General features: G+C 36.5%; 1 protein-coding gene across 3 annotated transcripts in view; it reads right to left on the minus strand.

Annotated features, from left to right (window-relative positions):
- Positions 1–2,853: 2,853 nt before the first annotated feature.
- Positions 2,854–23,219, minus strand: part of LOC112500416 (exocyst complex component SEC5A-like) — a 46,717-nt gene continuing 26,351 nt past the window's right edge. For all 3 annotated transcript variants that reach the window (XM_025103913.1, XM_025103911.1, XM_025103912.1), the window contains 11 exons: positions 18,730–18,843; positions 8,518–8,644; positions 8,234–8,444; positions 5,179–5,291; positions 4,630–4,855; positions 4,181–4,274; positions 4,023–4,100; positions 3,883–3,939; positions 3,652–3,801; positions 3,396–3,572; positions 2,854–3,250 (listed from right to left, as the gene is read on the minus strand). In XM_025103913.1, coding sequence (XP_024959681.1) covers positions 3,041–3,250; positions 3,396–3,572; positions 3,652–3,801; positions 3,883–3,939; positions 4,023–4,100; positions 4,181–4,274; positions 4,630–4,855; positions 5,179–5,291; positions 8,234–8,444; positions 8,518–8,644; positions 18,730–18,843 — 1,557 coding nt within the window. In that variant the 3' untranslated portion in view covers positions 2,854–3,040. The remainder of the gene's footprint in view (positions 3,251–3,395; positions 3,573–3,651; positions 3,802–3,882; positions 3,940–4,022; positions 4,101–4,180; positions 4,275–4,629; positions 4,856–5,178; positions 5,292–8,233; positions 8,445–8,517; positions 8,645–18,729; positions 18,844–23,219) is intronic.

Raw genomic sequence — 23,219 nt, forward strand, 5'->3', positions numbered from 1 at the left:
TTTTGTGCATTCTTAAGTCGAAATTCTCATTTTCATACATTTTTCTCAAACCATTTCGATTCCAAACTATTCCAACTTCTGAATATCAACTTAATATAACATATTTCACATAAACAACCAAAATCCAACCTTTATTTTATCATTTATATTCTCTCCCAAATCATTGACTTGATAAAGTCAAAGTTCATATGATGAACTTGCATAAATCTTGATAATCTATTGAATCTAATGACCATTTCATGCCATAAACACTAAAATGCACTCATTTTATATACTTAAGATCAACCCCATATGAAACCCTAACTCTATCTCAACATGCAATCTATATAACAAGAATATCAACCAAGAACTAGTGCAAAAATGGATTATACCTTACTTGATGATCAAATTCTTCAAAGATCTTGTAGTTCCTCTTTGATTTGAGTTGAATCAAGCCTATGTGTGTGAAAATCGCACCTCTAGTGTGTGTGTGAGTTCTGGACTCAAATGACATGAAAAATGGGCCAAAAATCTAATTTATTATGCTAAAACCCGAGTTGGGTCGATTTGACCCGGCTAGGTACCCATTTTGACTATCAACACTTAAAATATTCATAACTTTTCGCTCGGACCTCCGTTGTCTATGAGATTTTCGCCTACACGTTCATAAAAGAGATAATCTATAACATCCTACAAAAATATTCCAGAGAAGATCTCCCAAAAAAATCAGTTTTACGTATCTATTTGACATGAAATTTTTCCCAAATCCTCTAATATACTTCTAAGAAGTATAATTCTAAAATTTCAAACCCAAACTCCCACTAAATCATAGATTCTCTTTAACCTAATAATTAAATATACTTAGCAAATAATTTAGGCATATTAGAAATTGGATGTTACATAAAAACTCAAAATGTCCATAATGTGTTCTGAAGTATGGTTTGTGTATGTCCAGATCAACCATTCAAATCTGGTGATACACAACCCTTAAATCCACTTTAGAAAAATACTCCATACCATGCAACTCATCCAGAAGCTCCTTAATTGATGGAATAGGTGTTAGTGTGTATGCCCAAAAGTCAATCATTGGATGATTTTTTTTGGACATTGTACGATGTTATTAATTAATGAAAGTCATTCCCTAATTATTATGTCCACATATTATTCTACGTTATATCTAAACGTAATAATAACCTTAGAATAATGTATTCTACAATGTCCTTAGTCAAGTATTAATTTGGTTTATGTTGAATTAATACGGTATAACTAGTATATGCAAGGATTTTTATGGAGATACAAAATCTACATATCGGTACAAGATGGGTATTATGTACCGACGTCACTTGCTATGAGATCGTTTCATTGGATGTCATATGAGTGTCATAGACGTTTCTTATGTGATCATTTTATAGTTAGTCCTTTGACTTGATATCATAAAGTTTTCTTTGCGTGAGTGGTGTACTTTGATAATTGATTCTAATTATTCCGTAATTAGGTGACAGAATGGTTGTTGGATATATTGTGTATCACTTAGTAGTACTAGCATGGATCAAGATATGATTTGTTTCTCTTGTATGACAAGAGTGATATCTGTGGGGCCCTCAGTTGAACAATACTGAGAAAAGTGCATGCATGCTATATTGATAATCAGTATAGATATTGATATTTGTCTTGTCAGTATATTCCAGAATCGATGAACTGAGGATCAGACATACATGGATGACACATCCATGCCTTGTGTCCGATCTGGAGAGGGACATAAATTTGTACATTGATAATGATCATACAGTTTGTTGATTAGCTGAATCACCACACTCTATCATTTAGGTAACAATGATGTATTGCTAAATGTCGCTCTTAGTTTATAATAATAAATAGAATTTTTAAAATTATTCCAACGTGATAAAGTCTCAACAATTCACACGCATAAAATATAGATCTGAATAAGGAGAATAAATAACTATAAGAGTTTAATTATTTTGTCTTATTAGAATCTCGTTCCATACACGTTCATGGAATCGGATTATTTGGGGGACATGAATGACAAGTATAGAATTGCCAACATGATGGTTGTATAAAGAAAAATCTATATCTTTCAGAAGATGTGAGGTGATTTACTTTATACAACCAGAGGTTCAGATCATTTATAGCAAAACGAGGAAATTCTATGTTAGTTAAAGGAGAAGAATAGTAGTGGGGGTTACCGATCGGCTCTCCTAATTTCGGAATTAGATTAGGTTTCCCTTTATTCATGGTATCTGCCAAAAGCTGATTCATGTGTACTGTAGTGAAAGCCCAAAGAAGAGAGCGTTGATTTCTGAAATAGCTCTTGTTACCCTTAATTATTGAGACTCCCAAATCATCTAAATAATCAAATGCTGAAAGAATAGACACAAGGTTACAAGCTTTGAGAGAGTTTGTATATACAGAATTTACGATACAAAACAGATTTGGAAAGATGAGCAGCAACTTACGAGATAACTAACTCTCTACTCTACAAAGTAAACAACATTTATAAGATTAAGCTAAAGGTAACATGACAATATATTATCAGCTCTGAACCTCTTGTTCAGATATCTACACAACTTTTACACTTGACAAAATATTATCTTTTAAATTATCAGATGTTGCAACACCTAAGATGATTGTAAGTAGTACACATTTTCCTCATGCAAACATGAAGCACCCAACTACTTTAAATTCATAATGGAGCCGGAACCTCAACTCTGTAGTCGCACAATTGCTAAGAGGATAACAAACCTTCAATTCAATTTTGTAAAAAGGAGGATATGAAATCCAAGAAACGGCTTCCATAATTATAACGCATGGTTACAAGACTAAAATGTAGGAGACTCCAGAATCATTGATTCCAAGTTCAAAAATATAAATTGAAATTATGAATGAATGAAACAATTGATTTACATTGCTTTGGTTCGTTGTGAATGAACAAATTATGTTTGATTTTAACGTTGTTACATATATTCTAAGAAATACCTACGGCTACTAGCGATGAGAGAAAAGGAAAATGATCAAGCAAAGAATAATAGAATGAGAAAATATTCTATCTCCATCTTTGCCTTGAGCCAACTGCAGCTTGTGCCATGAAAGCCCCACTGGAAGCATCCATTGAGCCTCTAAATGAAGCATAAGCAACTTTGACTGATTCCGGAGCAAACTCTAATGGAAAAGACTCCATGAAACATGCTGTGTTGATCCGAGTCCTCTCAAGCTCAGATTGTAGCAGTTCACTGCTACACTGTTGGGCAAGGGCCTGCACATAAATTCATCATTCTTCCAATTAATTAACCTATATATATATATATATATATATATATATATGATACTTATAATAATAATAATATAAATAAAACAAAACGCAGAGGGAGGATGCGATGGGATGGGAGTTTGTTTGTTACTATGAGATCATCTGGTGATGCAGTTTGTTTCTCATCTGCTGCTGCATCATCACCACTAGGTTCAGCACTGCAATTACTCTCTGTTGCTTTCTCCAATAGAACTCCTTGTAATGACTTGAGAGATTCAGTCGCATCACCCGTAAAATACTGATTTAATATCGTCTCAAAGTACTCCACCTGCGTATATGAAATTATAACACTTATTTTATATATTATGTAAAAACAAAACACCAAAAAGGTAACTAAACTTGTTTACCTCAAGCATCAGCTGACAGTAACCATTTGCATCCAAAAGCTTAAGACCTGTGTCTTTATGTTCATGGAAAAGGCTGAGTAATGTGTCGATTAGGCCTTCCACAACAATTCCAAGGGTCTTATCAAGCAAGGGTTCACAACCAGCAAACACCTACAACATAATATATATATATATATATATATATTCATATGTATATACATATTTTATGTATCAAAAGGTGATCAAACATACCTCTGCATGGACAACAACAAGAGTATGCATTAATTCCACAGCAGGGTCCCGCACGCCCTGCAAACATTTTGATAATCTGTTTGTAATTAATTAATAACAATGAAATGGATGAATGATTCAAGATGTTGCTCCTCCCTCACTTTTACTGCTGGTGCTCCTCCCCATTGTAATCCGGCATCTAACAAATAATTTGTAGCAGCTGTTCTCACATAATTTGCCTGTTAATTAACAGTTCAGTCCCAATTAGCAGCAACAATACATGAAAGTAAACAGGTACATCTTGTGCGTCATATACCACCTTTGCAAATGTGTATTTCGAAAGGACTTTCTCTTCAAGCACAGAGAAAGACACGACCAATTCTTCTCTGTCATCGTCGTCATCTTCTCTTCCCCTGCAACAATTTATAACTATTTTTTGGTACAATATATGTACATATTCAAACATGCAAATGTCAGTCAATAATACATAACATCTAATAGAGCCAAGCAAACATAGAATACAAAGAAACAGTATCATAGAACTTGATACATTAATAATTCCTCTTATTCTTTAGTTGAGAAAGCTGAAAATTCGAATAAAACCAAATATATAAAGCATATTAAAGACAGTATAATATAAAAACCCATTGGTGATGGAGTCAGCCAACTTGAGCTGTTACATTAAAATGACAAAATACCCAAGACAATGGTGGTCATAGTAATCCCTGTATACGGAAAGGATAAAAGAGCAGTCTGCATGCTACGTACCTTGCCTGCAGCCATACGTGTTTGTATTTATTGTACATTTCATGAAAAAGATCATCTTTGGCAAATCCAATATTACTCAAAACCATCAACAGTTTTTGGTGTGGATCAGTGATGCATCCTGGGCGATGATGTAAAGAATTTTCTTCTACAACAGGAGGATATCCATTTTGAAAGGGAGGGTTTGATATATTCTGACCAAGCTCGCCTCCAATATCCTCCATGTGGCCTTAATGAAGTAGTGCATGATTAGTATTAATCATAACTTAATACAATTACACACACACATATAGAAGTAGGTTCATACGAGAATGGTACCTATTTAAGAAAATACAATAATGGCCAAAATAAGTACAAAATCGCATGTGCTTTTACATATATGGACCAAAAAGTGTGTGGGCGACCCTATGGCCGTGTGGCAAGGTCGCATGGCAAGGTCACGTGAATCACATGTGATTTTGAGTGTAAAATCACATGTGATTCGGTCATTCTCTTGTATTTTTGTATGAACCCGACTCTCTATATATAAGCTACTAGTAACCCTTTCCATACCAGCAAAACCAAGTAGACAATTAAAAAATGAAAGCCGAACAGATTCTTGAGCTTCTTGAAGCAGCATAAGGGTGTCTTCTGACGTGGCTTCACTTCTTAAATACTTCATCATCCTGGAAAAGAATTACAACATGAAAAGTAAAAATATTCACACATCTATCTCGACATGTTAAGTATTTGGAATCAATTTGGTTTCCACTAGGCTTTGACTACGAGGATTGTTCCACTATCAATAAAAGAAGGTAGAATTTGTTTATAAAGATTATCATTTGAGGGCCAGCTTCATCTAAATTAGGGGGTGTTTAGATGTGATTATGTGATGTTGAGTAATTAGAAATCAGATAATCGATTGTAACATAACGTGTTGTAAGAGATAGTGTTAGGACGTTGGGATAACTTGGAGAAGCTTATTGCAGTTGTGTGAGTTAAGAAGAGGGCACGAGGGAAGGAAGTTAGGAGGGGTAATGCCTACGCCTTTATATGATCTCTTCCTCTCATATCTTAACGTCTTTTGTAAGGCATAGTGTCAAGTAAGCTGGTTAAATGCCAGGAGCACCCAATGTATGGTCAAACATAACTATGTAAGTCGAGACAAAAATGGAAATCTATTGTCAAAAAGTACTTGTTGGTGCAGGAAAGAATAGTGCAAACGTTGATTGACGTTAATTTTTGGAAGTGCAAGACCGTGTGATTAATGTGCTTATAGATGAAGGACAATGTCAGTAGCAGTTTAGAGGAATATTCCGATAAGCTGTTTAGGGAACAACAGGATAAGGGAGTTAGGGTTTCTTATAGCTATACCTTTCTAGTTTTCTGTTAAAGATAGTAATTGATGCCATCTATAAATGGGAGTTTCATTCTTGTAAAAGAGGCATGAAGATAATAAACATGACTTCTCTCTCTATTCTCTTCTTCCTAAATCTCTGTTTCCCCTCTTCAGCCATTAAAGGACATCTTCAAGCTTCCTGTAACAGTGGTACCAGAGCAAAGATCCCATACGGTTGTTGCTACTGGACGATGAAATGGATTTTGGAATTTATTAACATTCTCTATAAAAAGGTAAATAATCTCGCACTGAAACCATTAAAAGAACACCCAATAATTTCCTTTTGAGTTTGCCTGACAAATCAAGCAAGTCTGGCTCCTCCAATAACAAGAAAATCGGTAGGGATGGAGGAACAAATCAAAACCCTAGAAAAGAAAATTGAAGATCAAAATAGACGATTTGAAGATCAAGGTAAGAAGTTTGAAGAAATGATTCAGATAATGCGTAAGATGAGAGGAGCACACCTGCCGAAACCTTGTTTTCATCCATCAAGATATAGCAACAATAGAGGATCCAATTCGAATCGAACTCTCGGGTACGTACCAGAACTGGATTTTCCAAGATTTGTTGGCTCTAATCCAAGCATTTGGATAAAGAAGTGTGTACGAACTTCTCACATTGTAAAATACCTGAAGATTAAAGAGTTGACCTAGCTTCATTGAACATGGTAGACAAGGCAGAAACTGGGTTTCTAGCTATCTGTCTGTAAGGAGAAGTGTGGATTGGAAAGATCTCGTTATTGATCTGACAGTCCGGTTCAAAAATGAACTAGGAGTGAATGTATTGGAGCAATTTAATAAACTTCACGAACATGATTCACTGGATAATTACGTCGAAGAATTTGAGGATTTGCTGGCAATAATGTTGCAGAGTAACCATGTTTTAGATAGTTTCATTGGGGGATTGAAGCCTGCGGTTAAGCCAATTGTAGGAGTGTTGAAGTCTACTTCATTGGCAGGTGCTATAGAATTTGCAAGATTGCAGGAAGAATCTTTGAGTTTTATTAATTCAAAAACAGAACCTAACAAATACATCTCACCAAACCCGTCCTAGAAGTACCCATGACTGATAATATTCAACCACCTCCATTACCAACTATTCTGGCTAACATTCAGTGACTCTGTTACCAACTCCTTCGGCTAAGAGATCACAATTCCTTTGGCAAGTTTCACCCAAAAACCACTAAGAATTCCTGACATGTTCCAGCAGATGTGAGAGCCGAGCAAATTGCAAAGGACATGTGTTATTTCTGTATCAGCCTTATGACAAACAATATAAGTGTAATTGAAGGAGCCACAATTGTTTACGGTTAAAATCCAAAGAGGAGATGGCTAAGACTGCAATATAGTGAAGATGGAACAAGATGATCCAAAGCAGTACTTCCACACCAGACAAGTTAACGGATTGATATAGACTTGAGGACAAGCCTTTTTGAAGGGGGAAAGTATGATAAGGGAGCTAAGAGTTTGTTATAACTAAACCTTTTTAGTTTTCTGGTAACGATAGTAACTGATGCCAACTATAAATAGGAGTTCATTTTTGTAACAGAGGCATGAAGATAATAAAAATGAATTCCCCCTCTATATTTCTCTCTCTATTTTCTTCTTCCTAATTCTCCCGTTTCCCCTGTTCTTCCATTAAAGGACATCTTCAAGCTTCCTGTAACACAAAATGCCTACACCAGAAAAGTAATTGGATTTTAGGGCTCTTTCAGCTATGGTTTTTAATGGTCAACTCATCAACCACCTGACCTCCAAGTTTGCATAAATGATTTTACTTGCATAGTCCTACACCAGTATGATCATAATGCTCCATAACCCATACAAAATATTTATATTAAATAATGTACAAATATTGGACAAAGGTACCAGCCCATCTCGCAAACAGTCAGGGACAATTACTTACTTAACATGGTAAAAATGCCTGACAGCTGCCACTGAAAGGTAGGACTAATGTGGATCAGTAGTATGCTAGTAATATACCATGAGCCAGGTAAAGTATGTTTATCAAATACTCACAATAGTATGAGCAGGAAAGACAAATCACATAGAATTTGACAATATGTAACAAGTTCACTTTTTCCTATTTTCTATTTTGACAGGTTTCTTTCAATCACTTTAGTTGAATGGTTTACAAAATATAAATTAGATGTGAGATTTTAACAGCAATAAGATTTATGAAGCTTCAAGAAAACCAATATGTGATCTAAAGCAAGATATAGGATCTTACATATCAATCTGATCCATTGCCGACACCATAACTGAACGAAACGCTAATGGTAAGAAAGAAATAGCATATGGAGATTTGTTCCTTTCTAGAACAGTCACCGGGACCCAAGATTCATGTTTTGATATTTCTTCAATTGAAGTTCTCATCCATGAACATAGCCTTAGTATATAAATTTTTGTGCTTCCAAAAAGAAGTGCCCGCAGAGCTTCCACTGTTATCATTAAAAGTAGTTAACAGAATGCGAAACAGAAAAGAAAAAAGCTGGGCAGCAAAAGGTCAAGAACCTGCAATTGTTGGTGCTGCTTCTTTTGCTTCAAAAGCTTGACATGCTTTAGATATATCCATTATTGCATCACTCATATATGGGAAAAGAACATTCGACTCTTCAAGATCATGAAACGAGTTCTGGACCTGAACAAGTGATACCAGCCTTGTCTAATATTATATTTGTCAGAAAAGCGATAACGAACAAAGATTATAAAGGATCATCAAAGAAAGCGATACCATAAATATGAGAAACAATATAGACCGTTGTCACTACTAAGTACTAATTTCTTGAACATGCAAAGTTAGCACCATATGTCTTTGAATGTTTATATTTAAAAAACAATAACAAGAAGTCTTTTATCAAAAACTACCCAGGGAAGGCCAAAAATAACTTATGATCATGATAGAAAACAACCACCTAGGGATGAGACACTAGTGAGTTTCACAATTACTAGTAATGATTGAAGTTCATCAACAATCGACAAGTATGTGATGTGTCTCATATAAATGCTCCCTCTTGGTTTTTATTATATGCAAACATATATCTGTAACAAAATAAAGATAACATGAAGAAATATTAAACTACTATGACTTGTAACACTCCAAAATTTGGAGTATAGATGTAGATGCTCGATCAATACCCAATGTAGAGTAGTAATCGGATATGGATTAATGGAGAGTTATATAAAGACTCTAATAAGGAAACGTTTGTAGATAATTGCTTATCCGATATTGTTAGGAGTTGTAGTTGTAGTAGTCTATCTCCTAACCTCTATTTGTATATACAGTTCCTTATGCTGTAATCAACATATAGTAAAAAATAATATTCCTCCAACTTCTCTAAAGCTTTTATGGTATCAGAGCTCTAAAAAACTTTGATTCGTTTCTCGATCTTTTTTTTCTTAAAAACCCCTGCGTGAACAGTGTTTAGTCAACAACCACCATGGGATCAGACCCAGAAAAATCGAACCAGTCAAAAAGCATTCCTAATGCTGCCAATTCCGAAAACAATCTCTCTCTCGAAATTACAAGCTTTAAGCTGTCCAGATCAAACTACCTTCAATGGTCTCGATCTGTCCAACTCCTTAATCGTGGGAAGGGAAAGCATGGCTACACCAATGGCTCCATAGAAAACCCCTTACCCACAGATCCCTCGTTTGCTGAATGGGATATTCAGAACTCCATGGTTGTGGCATGGCTCATCAACTCGAAGCCAGACAGCATTGCAGAAATTTACCTCCTTCACCCTATGGCAAAATCGATATGGGATGCTGCCGCTCGCTCCTATTCAGATCTCGAAGACTCCTCACAGATGTTCGAGCTTCGAACTAGGGCTCGAAATCTGAGACAAGATAACAGTAATGTTACACTTACTTTAATGCATTAACTAAACTTTGGCAAGAATTAGATCTTTTTTCTCAATCTGAGTGGAAGGATCCAATAGATGCTAAATTATACAAGAAGATGCTTACCAAAGAAAGAACCTATAATTTCTTGGCCGGTCTTGATTCCTCACTTGATGATGCCCGAGGACGTAGTCTCAACATTAAACTCCTACCAGTAATTGATGCCATCTTTGCCGAAGTTCGCCGAGAAGAACATCGGAAAAGGACCAAGATGACAAGTCCAGTTCTTAATGGAACACACATCAAGTCTGAAACCACTGCCATGGTTGCACATAACCGTGGACCTCGCAAGCCTACTCTTTGGTGTGACCACTGTCAACGTCCCCATCATACAAAGAGTACTTGTCGGAAGATCCACCGAAAACCTGCTGATTGGGTACCTCGGAGCCAATGAATTCCAGAAAGTAAAAGAAATCCAGCAACCCAAAGATCGGGATCGTCGTCTTCCTCCAAACCTATGGATGTTTTTTCCAAGGCATAACTTGAACAAATTGGGCAGCTCTTAGCGTCTTCAATCTTGCTTATGGCTCGTGGTAACCAACAACTGGAGATATTCCAGGTAAGTCATGGAATTGGATTCCGGAGCAACAAAACACGTGTGGTAATAAGTCTGTCTTTCAATCCTTAAAGCCTTGCCCAGTTGCAAGAACAATCACCTTAGCAGTGGTTCTATAGCTCCTGTTGAAGGAATTGGCACCGTTGAACTTACACCCTACCTGATTATCCATGATGTTCTATTTGTACAAAAACTGTCGTACAATCTTATCTCAATTAGCCGTCTAACCTCAGATTCCAAGTGTCTAGCTAATTTTTCTGAATATTTGCGATTTTTTTAGGATCCGGTATCGGGGAAGACGATTGGTCGTGCTAAAAAGACTTCTGGATTATACTACTTTCTTCCATCTGAATCTGCCACAAGCTTTCTAGTTCAAGGATCTACTACCTTACCAACGAATCAGTCTTCTTCATCAAAGTCTCGGCCACCCTAGTTTTTTGTACCTTAAGAAACTATTTTGGTCTTTATATAATGATTCTGATGTTTTTTCATGCGACGTTTGTCGGATGTCCAAACATACTAGAGTCTCGTTTCCTATTCATACCTATAATGCATTGAGTCCATTTTCTCTAGTTCATAGTGATGTATGGAGTCCTTCAAAAATACCACCAATTTCTAATACAAGATGGTTTATTTCATTCAGATGATCATACTCGAGTTTGTTGGATTTATCTTTTACATAACAAAGTTGAAGTTGTTAGTATCTTTGAAAAGTTCCATTCGATGATCTTTACACAATATGATGCAAAGATCAAAATCCTTCGAACAGACAACGACACCGAGTATTTCAATTCGGCCATGTCTAGCTTTACCAAAGCTCGTGCGTTAATACCCTTCAACAAAATGGCGTTTCCGAAAGAAAAAACTGTCACTTGCTAGAGGTAATCCCTACTCTTTCAAAGTAATACACCCAAATCTTTTTGGGGTGATGCAATTCTAACAGCCTGCTATCTCATTAATCGGTTGCCTTCACGGGCATTAAAATTCCAAACACCTCTAGCCGTCCTACAAAAATCCTTTCCCGAAGGCTTATACCTTTTCCGATCTTGATCTGAAAGTATTTGGTTGCTCGTTCTTTGTCCACGTTCATAGTCAAAAGAGGTCCAAACTTGACCCAAGGAGTGTAAAAGGTGTCTTTGTTGGTTATTCCTCCCAAAAAGGGATACCGATGCTACTGTCCAAAGGAACAAAAATACTTCGTTTCGCATGATGTCACCTTTCTTGAAGATCAATTCTATTACTCTCCTCAATCTAACCAGAGAGCCCAAGTATCCCATCCTATAGGAGCCGAAAGTTGGGAACAGTTCTTGGCTTCGATCCTCCAATCACCTCACCAAAGAACCAGCTGGAAACCACCTCACCTAAAACCATAATTCCAGAAACAGCGGACCCTCATCACCAACTACCCGCCAACATGTCCCAAAACCTACAAGCCAAGTCGAGTCCTTCCCAATCACATACAACCGAAGGAAAGGAGTTCCTCCAAAGTCTAAGGTATACCAAGAGTTGCCTTCGAGATCTGATCTTGATGTACCGATTGCATTCAGAAAAGGTACGCGCTCTTTGCAGTCAACATCCTATTTCTGATTTTCTTGGCTATGCTAATCTAGTCCCACCTATGAAGGTTCTTGTTTCGGATTTGTCTTTAACAAAAGAACCAACCAATATGGGCTGCAGTATTGAAGAGTTTTGTGCCCTTCAAAAAAATGGTATATGGGTAGTGGTTAAACGCCTGCATGACAAGACCACAGTTGGCTGTAAATGGGTGTTTACGGTTAAGTACAAAAGTGATTGCTCTATTGAAAGATACAAGGCTCGGTTATTAGCAAAAGGCTACACCTAGACATACATAATCGATTATCAAGAGACATTTGCCCCGGTTGCCAAAATTAATACCATCCGGGTTCTCCTCTCACTTGCTGCCAACTTCGATTGGCCTCTTCATCAACTAGACGTAAAAAAATGTGTTTCTAAATGGAAATCTACACGAGGAGGTCTACATGGACTTACCCACCCCCCCCCCCGGGCGGGTTTTCATGCTCCAAATGGCAGCCATAAAGTTTGTCGTCTCAAGAAGGCCATTTATGGTCTCAAACAGTTCCCCAAAGCATAGTTTGATCGGTTCACTCATACAGTTAAACAATTTGGGTATGCTCAAGCCCACGCCGATCACACTCTTTTATACCTTAAAGAACATGGTAAGATCGCTATTCTAATCGTATATGTTGATGCCATTATACTTATGGAGATCATGCAGTGGTCATCGCAAACATCAACGTCCATCTGGCTCGCTCCTTCGAAATGAAAGACGTTGGTTCATTATGGTACTTCTTGGAATGGAGATTGCAAGAACGAAATCTACGATTAGCTTGTCTCAAAGGAAATATACCTTGGACTTGCTCAAAGACACCGGGATGCTCGGTTCTCGGCCCGCCTCTCCTCTAAAGCCTGATGTTAGTTCTACGGTTCCAATCGACAGGGGGAGATTCCAACGTCTTGTAGGTCGATTGATATACCTTGCACATACTAGGCCTGATATTACGTTTGTAGTTAATTATGTAAGTCAATTCATGCATTCACCATCCCAATGCCATCTTGATGCTGCTCACAGAATCCTACAGTATCTTAAAGGAACACCGGTCATGGTCTATAGTTTAAGAAACAAGACAATCGAAGTGTAGAAGTGTTCACAGATGCAAGTTGGGCAAGTTGTCAAACTGATTGGCGTTCTACCTCGGGTTACTGTTCTTGTGTGTTTGGCAACCTTGTCACATGGCAAAGCAAGAAGCAGTGTTGAAGCCGAACTACGAGCTACTGCCCTAGGTGTGTGTGAAGCACTCTGGCTAAGAAGATTACTGATAAGTATCAATTTATTTGATACTTTTACACTTTTTCTTTACTTTATTTACCCATTTTATTTTCCTAAAATTCCACAAATTGAGTCTTTTTGTTTTGTTTTTCTATCTTTTTATATTGGAGCTAAAGTGATGTGATAAACATATTTACTTCTTGGATATGTGCTGATTTTTGGAGAAATAGCCATGTTAGGTATTTGGCTGAAGCATGCTACAGCATATGCTGCAGGACAGGGCACTTTTGAGAATAGTACGGGAATCTTTTGAGATCAAATCCCCCCTTTTTGGCAGCCCATCTCCTGCAGATTTTAAGATCTCATAGTACAAATCTAAGATCTGATTTTTGTTGTTATCTAGGTAGCATGGCTTTACCCATTGGACAATGTAAAAAAGTTGGGTAATGCCTTTATCCTTTGGTCCTTATCCTCCCTTCTCGGCTTCTCCCACTATATAAAGGGGGGAGGCTTGGCATTGTAAAACGGGAGTCAAGTAAGGAAGTCATTTGGAAAGTAAGAACTTTTGCAAGTAACTTTGGAAGTATTTCATTTACATTTAAGTCTTCTTTTATCTTTCCTCTTTACATTTATTTCTTCTCTTATGCTCTCCTTATTATGCTTTATTATTTATGCAATCAACATTATTAGTTAAAGTATTTTAAGTCTCTTTTATAATCCCTCTTTACATTTATTTCTTCTACTTTCTTTTCTTCTCTTGTGTTCTACTTATCATGCTTTATTATTATTTATGCAATTAATTTTTCTATTTCAAATATCGTTAATCGCTTTTATAATTCCGCTTAGCATTTATTTCTTCTACTTTCTTTTCCTTTCTTATGCTTTATTATTGACGCAATTAATTTTTCAAGTATGTTAGGCTAAAAATATAGCTTGGGTGTTGGGTGATGTTAAAAGAAAAACCGATTTCGTTAGTAGAAATATAAATTATAAATCTTTACAACTACGTCATTCAAGTTTTCATTGCAAAAACATCATCCATGGACAAGTTGATCACTTGTTTAAAAGTGTTAAAGTGTGTTGGATTTAGAGATAAATCAACAAGCACACGTCAACTTGAATGATATGGAAGTAGGCTCGAGAGAGTTACTTAGAATCGAGGAGACTCGTTTTCGCTCCATTTAGCTTATAAAAGGAATAGTTTGAGCCAACGTCAAGATTCCAGCCTTGCATAGAGATATGAAGGTTCAATCTATGACTGTGTGCCATTCTATATCTCGAGAGAGTACCTTAAAGAAGCTATTAGTTGTAAAGATAAGTTATTTATAAAGCATGCTATAGAACCATGCTGTAGCATGCTGTCTACTTAAAAATCGGTTTAATATCTTAACGAATCCCTGCACCCTAAGCTCTCTTTTATTACTTGTTCACAACACTAGTGTTTAATCAACTCACCACAAATATTTCCTCAAATTCACCATCTGCGATCATATCTTTATTTATACTATTAAAACGAACTTTTATTCCTTTTTCTCCGTGGACGATATTCGGTATTTTTACCACTTTATTACTTGTAAAAGACGATAGTGGATTGATGAGTGTATACTTGCACTAGTCTCCATTTTTTAGCAGTCTGAGAGATTTATTTTACATAATTCTCGTTATAATTACCGAGTTAACTAAGAATCCGGGTACTACACCCGATGACTATTTGGTGTGATATAAAGTTGCTATCGCCATGACACATAATCCAGTTCATCATGATCGAAGAAAACATGTTGAGGTGGATCGGCATTTTATCAAGGAAAAATTTGACAATGGAATCTTGAAAGTCTCCTACATTTCTACCACTCAACAAGCGGCCTACATCTTCACTAAAGAGCTAAGTTTACCACTATTCAACACATTAAAAGGCAAGCTTGGATTGGATAACATATACCATCCAGCTTAAGGGGGAGTGTAGAATAGTAATCGGATATGGATTAATGGAGAGTTATAGATAGACTCTAATAAGGAAACGTTAGTAGATAATTGCTTATCCCTTATTGTTAGGAGTTGTAGTTGTAGTCTATCTCCTAACCTCTACTTGTATATATAGTTCCTTATGTTGTAATCGACATATAGCAGAAAATAATATTCCTCCTACTTCTCTAAAGCTTTTACCCAACTTGTAGCCTAGGTATTCTATAAGACTCAAGTAGGTATTTCACATCTGCCAATTGGTATTGCATACAAATACAAATCAGCTAAATAGATGGAGGAGCAATTGAGATACCCTCAATATGATTACTCAAAAAAGTGATACAAACCGAGCAATTAACAATGAAATTGGTACACAAAGATGACTTCAATATGAAATTAGAACTTAAAGCAAATGATGGAACATAGGCTTCCAAGTTCCAACAATTTGAAAAGTTGGATGTCTTCCAAAGGCTTTCACCAATCTCAAACACAATAGAATAATCGATACCCACCTTACACTCATCGTCTCCTTATTTATACTAGGTAAAAACTATTAACCGACTTCACTAAATTGCTTAACCTACTTGTACCACTGCAGTAACCACTTGTATAGTTCTCCCATAGCCCAACCTATTTGACTTGTTTGACCACATTTCCGGGGTATAACAAAAAACGACCAGGACTAGGAGAAGAATGAAAGGAAATGGTTCCCAACCATAGCATCTTTAATCAAAATCCACAATTGAGTTTACATAGCTTCACAAATCCATAGTTCCAATCAAGACAATTGTGCCTTCTTAATCTGCATCCTTGTTTCTTATTATCTTATAAGTAGCCTCATTACTATTGTAATGGTTGAGTTTGCTTTTAATCCTCTTAGGACCACTATTACTTATGTGGTTCTTGTTCTCCACTATTACTACTCTACATTCCTGTTTTCTTACAGCTGACCTGTTCAAACTCATCTCACCAGACATGACAAAGATTTCACTTCTTTGTTGACCTATAACATATTAACCCTAAAAAAGGGCCCCTTCAGATGTGCCTTTGCACCACGGTCTCTTCCACCAGAACTGCTAACTAGTATAGTAGTAAGAATAATATAACTAGTTCTCATAAATATCCACCAAACTTTTGGTAACAGATGGGAGAAGAAAGAAACATCAAGAGATAAGTCAGCTACCATAGATGTATCTTCCATTTGATGACTCCAAATGCATCTTCTTGGGCTACTCCAAATCAAATAGGGCTTAAATGTTGTTCCCTTTTGCACAATTTTTTTCACCTCCATGGATGTCATGTTCTTTGAAAATTGACCATACTACACGATTAATCGTAGGGGTATGACTAACCATCCTCTCATGATTGAAGATATTCACATTGAACCAATCCAATCACAAACTCTTCCAGCAGTTTCTACCGAAACAACCTACGAAGATCCAAATCTGAGCCTTGTGCAGATCCTTCAGCCGACCATACTTCACTGACAGAAAATACACATCTCAGATGTAAAAAAGAAACCATGGTTAACAAGGAAGCTCAAAAGTGTCGGAGTCTCAATTGAATCTCATGGTCAATCTCAAGGTATGCTTTCTAGCAAGTCTACTAGTGTAGATAATTCAAAACTACCTATTGGTCCAAGGAAGGGGTTCGTACATGTAATTCACGTCCAACAAAAATTTCATCTCTTACAAGGAACTGTCACCCAATTACCGTGTGTTTGTGTCTAGACCAGATGAAACTTAAGTTCTCTCCCACAGCAATTCACGAGGCAATGGAAATCCTAGCATGGAAGGCTGCAACGCTTGAAGAAATCAAGGTTTAGAGAAGAGTCGCACATGGGAGATTTTTTTTCTTTTTGGATAAAGAATGACACATGAGAAATTACAAATCCTCCTCCAGGGTAAAAAGAACCATAGACTCCAAATAGATGTTTTCGGTTAAGTATAATTATGAGGGAAAGTTAAGGGGTACAAGTCAGGGTTGGTGCGTAAAGGGTTTACTAATAAACTACCAAAAAAACTTTCACATCATTTGCAAGTTAAACACCACCAAAGGATTGTTATCTATGCTAAAAACCTAAAGGACCATTAAACCAACTTGATGTAAGAAAACGCCTTCTCATTGGCGATCTTAAAGAAGTTTTTATGAACGTCCCACTAGATTTCACACAAAGGCAACTGAAGGCAAAGTACACAAGCTCTAAAAGTCCCTCAAATATCTTAAACAGTATCACGCATGGTTCGAAAGGTTAGCTAAGGTTCTCATAGGGACCGGATACACTCATGCCAAGTAGATAACACCCTTTTTGTCAAGCATACCTTGGATCCGAAGGTAATCATTCTCATTGTCTATCTTGGTGATATAGTCTTGACGATAATGATCACGTAGAAGTTGTTTGTCTAAATAGCCTGTTGTCAAAAGAATTTAAGATTAATTATCTTGGAAATTTGAAGTATTTCTTCAAAAAGGAAGTCACTAGATCAAGATAAGGAATCTTCATCACTCAAAAGAACCAAATGCTAGGGTAAAACCAGCCGACACAACAATGGATCCAAAAAGTAAGATTCAAACAAGACAATACTCCATTAGACAAAAGACAAAAAGGATAGTACCAATGGGTAGTGGGAAAATTCAGTGACAAGAAAAAGAAAAAACGTGAATGGGAACTGGTAGAGACCCAATCTTGAAATAAATACCCCAAAAACCGAAAACCTAGTCAATAGTAAATCGTAACTAATATACTATTCACACATAAGACCCGAGATAGGGTTCTCCGTAAATGTTGTATACCAATTTATGAATTGTCCCACAGAGCAACAAATGGAGGTAGCATATCAGATCCTGGAGTATAGGAAAACTAATATACCATTCACCCGACATGGGTTCCGATAAGTGTTGTAAGCCAATTGATGAGCAGTCCCATATAGAAACAAATGGATGTAGTATATCAGATCCTGAGGTATGTCAAAAGTACACTGGGTAAAGGAATAGTACTTAACCAAAGGTTTCAAATAGAAGAATGTTCACCAAAGCAAATTGGGCCATATATCTCTCTAACGGAGGTCTACCTCAGGTTACTATACATTTATGTAGGGTAATCTCCTCACATTGAGAATTAAGAAACAATCCATTGTTGCAAAGACAAACATTGAGCCATGTCACTAGGATTACTTTGTTATAATTGGCTTCACCTTTTAGAATGTGAGAATATTATTTTACCATATATAACACTTGTACATAACTGCTATAATAGGTTAGTTTCCATTTTAGAGGGAATCCTTCCATGATTTCAAGGATCCTTATTTGGCTCCTTAAGTGTATAAAACGCCAATGCCCTTCTTTGTAAGAGAAAAAGAACAACAAAATTTCTACATGAAACAAATCTTTCTAGTCATCAGCTATTATGAACCATCTAGGCAATTGAAACTATAACGATTTCTAACATAATCTCACTTTAGGAAATATGACCAAGATTTCCTGAAAAAACTTCTACCTTGGATTCATACGCTGATATTGTATTGTGTATCATTCCAGAAGCAACTTCAAGAGGATGGCCTGCTTTTTCTTCAGTCATATTTGCAGGTGTACTAATATTTTGCTCAGAAACCTGGGGAGATATTAAGGGAAACATTCCAGACCAAACAATGTATTAATATAAATATAGGAGGGAAATGAACATCTTTTGAAATAAGAAGACAAATGGAAAAGTTTATGAAGACAAAGCAACAGATTTGAGATGCAAAACTAGTTCACTTTTGTCCAAGTACCTAAAAATACGCTTTTGTATGGACCAGCTATCAGCACTACCACATTAATTGCAACAACTTGATAGCGTACTTGTAAACTTGATGGATAAGGTCGTTCCATGTACAAGATTTAAGGTTTGAGAATAAGGTACATTGTAGTGACACCTATTCCATAACTATTAATGCAATTTGATGGAAAATGAGAATGGCATCTGCTTCTAGCATTTCCACATGAGTGGTACAAATTAGTTTGATCTACTTTTATTTGTTTCGAGATACACATCTAAGGGGCCGTTTACCCAAATGCTTACCCTATAAGCGCTTACGGAGTCAACACTATAATTTATTTTACAAGGTAAGATTGTAGTACATCAAAACGGTATCTTATGCAACAATTTAACAGTAAGCGCTTATCCGGGTAAGAGTCGTCATCCTCACTTACTGGGTAAGACTCTCCATCCTTATCATCACTCTTACCGTGTAAGATTCTCGGCCCTTGCCATGTTCATTTGGTGAGGAAAATTGCCCGGTACGGGTAAGTGTTTAGTAAACAGCCCCTAAGTAGCTCGGATTGTTTTGTTATCACAATATGGTGCAAATGAACAATATACATGGGGCAAGGAGGAAATGACAAGGAACTGTAGAAGTTGTTCCGATTGTTGATTTTTATTAAGATTATGGTTAAAATTAGGGTTTTGTTGTGTTCATCAGTTATATATTCAAAATTCAATCTCAGTATTAAGGGTTTCTTTAAACCCTCCACATTTATAAGCATGCAAGCTTTATGTCATGGTGTTAATGGTTTCCTTGATCAAGCATCTAGCCTTAGCAGTAGAAGTCCTCTATTAATGCTAAGTAGCCATCCAAATTAATAGGGTTTTTACCTAAACATTCAGGAGCACTCAACAAATCACAACAGAAAGATGTTTGAAAGAAATCCTGTATTCCTTTGTGCAAATACAACTTCGCTTGATGCTTTGCAAACATATGGGGAAGCCTTATGATTACTGTTCAGCTTCTTGATGCAAATCATTTAAAATTACCAGCTAAGATCTATGAACTAGAATGTTCGAAGACATATGTTTGATGTATAAAATCCAAGAAATCTTCAAGTATTTACAAGATTTTTCCCTATTCATATATTTCCTGATAGAATTCGCGAGGATTCTATTAAAACCTTGATGCATCCACCAATTCACATAGGGTGTATAGAAAGCTTCCTCATTGCAAGCTTTGACGTACTTCTACTCAAGTACATGATCTCCTTGTTGCATCTTCCTTGTAAAATACTTCTGGAGTTTGTCTTCAGATTTCCGGAGTATCTTTGGCCTTTTAGCTTGCCTCAATGTCCAACAATTTCCTCCATTTTTTAAAGCATTTGCATAAATGAGGAACACCACATTTGTAATATGGCAGGCTGTTGATGCTCATTTTACAAGTCTACAAACTCCATGCTTGTATCCTCACATTCCTATGAAGTGATCGAGTATGGTAAGGCAACAACCATTGCTTGACTTTAGATTAGGATTACCAAAACCTCCTCAATGTAGGATAAAGGAAGTAAAACAACCATTGGTTGACTTTAAGTCCATGACAATTTCTTGATTCTCCAGTCAGTCTGCTGCTGCCTCCAGACCACATCCACATCAAGAAATTGTCATACTGTGGGTTAAGACACCAATTAATTTGATAGTGATAAATAAATATGCTAAAACAGGCAGGTTGGATTGAACCCGCAACTGTTAAATTGAGTCAGGATTAAAATGGAGGGGTTGATGTTGCTCAAAATATTTTATTAGAGTGAATTGTGCCCTCTAGGTTCTGGTATGAACCTCTTGCTACTGCAGTGCACCTTATTAACATACCATCTGTCCCTGATTAAACTACATCTCTCCCTTTACTAGATTATTGGCCATATCAATTGTATGTGTTATATATTCATCTGCTTACAAAAGAACGCAGATAACTCACAGTTCAATCGCCCAAATGTGCTTGCCTAGGATATTCAAGTCACAAGAAAGGTTTTACTTACCATGATCTTTATGTGTGCCATGTCTTATATATTTATTCTATTATCTTACTATATTATATATTCTTAACTACTTTAATAGACTCTAATTAATACACATTCATCATTGTAAATACAATTCAAAAAATATCTTACATAAATGGTACCATATTAGTAATTGTAGTTAATATTCTTTATTAAAATAATTATGATTATATTTCTTTTCAAACTAATTAGCAAGAGTAAGTGCTAAAATCTGTTTCTGACACTCAGCAGCTTGGTCAAATTAAGCCACCGCAATTTCAGAATCCCCCCTCCGAATGGCCTGTTCTCCCCAATAGGAATAATTAATTTCCAGAAATGTGATCATAGAACATTGGTATCAGTATTCTTTTCCTCTTACAGAGATCATGTTTGATCTTCATCTCCTGTTCTTTCCTTGTTTACTAATTTGTTTTCGCAGAACTTTCTTCTCTGTAACTGCTATTTATTTATCATAGAAGCAAGCATACCATGTGCCATCAAACTACTACAGTTCCAAAGCCCCTCAATCTGATTCTCTTGTTGTAGATCCAGTTCCAGCAAAATAGGTATGGTTTTCCTATTCCTGTATCCTTTACACCCACCTTGTCCTCTGTTCCTATTCATTCATCTTTTAAAACAAACATTGGAGCATGTGTGCTCGTAGAAAGCTATTGAAACGTAACTTCTTGAATTGTAAGAAAACCAAAACTCAGGATGTTGTAGCATGTCCTCCATCAATGAAACCTTTGGTCAGAGCGGCAAGTTTGTATTTTTTATTGAGCTCCATTTTGATGGGTCCATTGATCATACATGGCTTGGCTAGTAGTTCTTGGGAACAAAAGAGAGTATGACCAAATCTACAATGAGAATTGTGCATAGTTAGCCAATATGACTACCGTGCGCCCTATATTAGTGCTTGTTACATTTTAATCATGGCCTCTACTTCGGACGTCAAGGATAAATTATTACATGGTGATCTCAAAGAAGTTTACATAACAATTCCCATGGTATGTATGCCTTTTCCACTAATGCCATCTGGATACTGAAAAGCTCAGTATGTGGATTGAAACACGCAAGGGTTCGAAAAGTTTCGATGTACTTTTCTTTGTTTTTCATTTATTCAAAGCCATTTTGATTCCTTTTTATTCAAAAGACAACCCAATGGAATAGTTATTCTTCTTGTTTATGTGGATGATATTTTTGTTTGTGTTCGAATATGAAGACTACTATCGAGATTAAAAAATTATTACATTCTACTTTCCACATGAAAGACCCTGGCCAATTACATCTTAGGGTTTAATCTGCATAAGAATTTTTTTGGATCAACACAAATGTATTCAAGATTTGGTATAGTTAGTGTGAGTGACAAGAAATCATATAGTAGACACCCACATGGCAATTAATGTAAAATATCAACAAAGTGAGGGAAAGGTTCTTGAAGATTATACTTTGTATTCAGAAGTTGGTTGGTAGTCTAATCTCTTTAATCATCATTTAACAAGATATTTCTTAAGTTGTCCACACAACGGATTAATTCACCAAATCCCTTCCACATTTCCACCTAACTGTAATCAAAAGCGTCATCTGTCACATCCTTGGCACACTAGTTATGGCCTATGCTTCTCTAAAGACTCCTCTCTAAAGCCATAAACCTTTAGTGATCCCATTTTGGGTGATTGTCTAGATACAGAGATCTACTACCGCATAGTGTATGATTCTTGTTGATTCTCTTACCTCGTGTAAAATGCAAAAAGCATAAATATGTGTTGCAGTCGTACACGAGTCCAAGTATTGCACCATGTGTCCTACATGTTCTGAAAAAAAATTGGTTAAGTGGTCTCGTATTACTTTATTTTCCCTAAGTTGAACCAACTCCTTTACATGCTGGCAACACTAACGTCATCAAAATTGTTGCCAAGTTTGTCTACCATAAGCATGCAACACACATTGAAATTGACTGCCACATCATTATAGAGGCATATGATCACCGGGTTAGCAACATTCCACGTATCTCCATCATTATGTAGATCAAAGTTGTTAAAAGCTCAAGGTGCACTTAGGCGCAAAGGGATTCTGGGGCCTAGCAAGGCGCAAGCATGAAGCGCTATATATATATATACAGTTATGCACAACTCAAATAGAGTTTAGCATACAAGAGTCCAATGCAGCAAGTACAAGCCTCCAATGCAACAACCAACATTACAT

The sequence above is a fragment of the Cynara cardunculus genome (assembly GCF_001531365.2).
Source record: "Cynara cardunculus var. scolymus isolate 2C chromosome LG 17, CcrdV1, whole genome shotgun sequence".
In the NCBI taxonomy this organism is placed as follows: domain Eukaryota; kingdom Viridiplantae; phylum Streptophyta; class Magnoliopsida; order Asterales; family Asteraceae; genus Cynara; species Cynara cardunculus.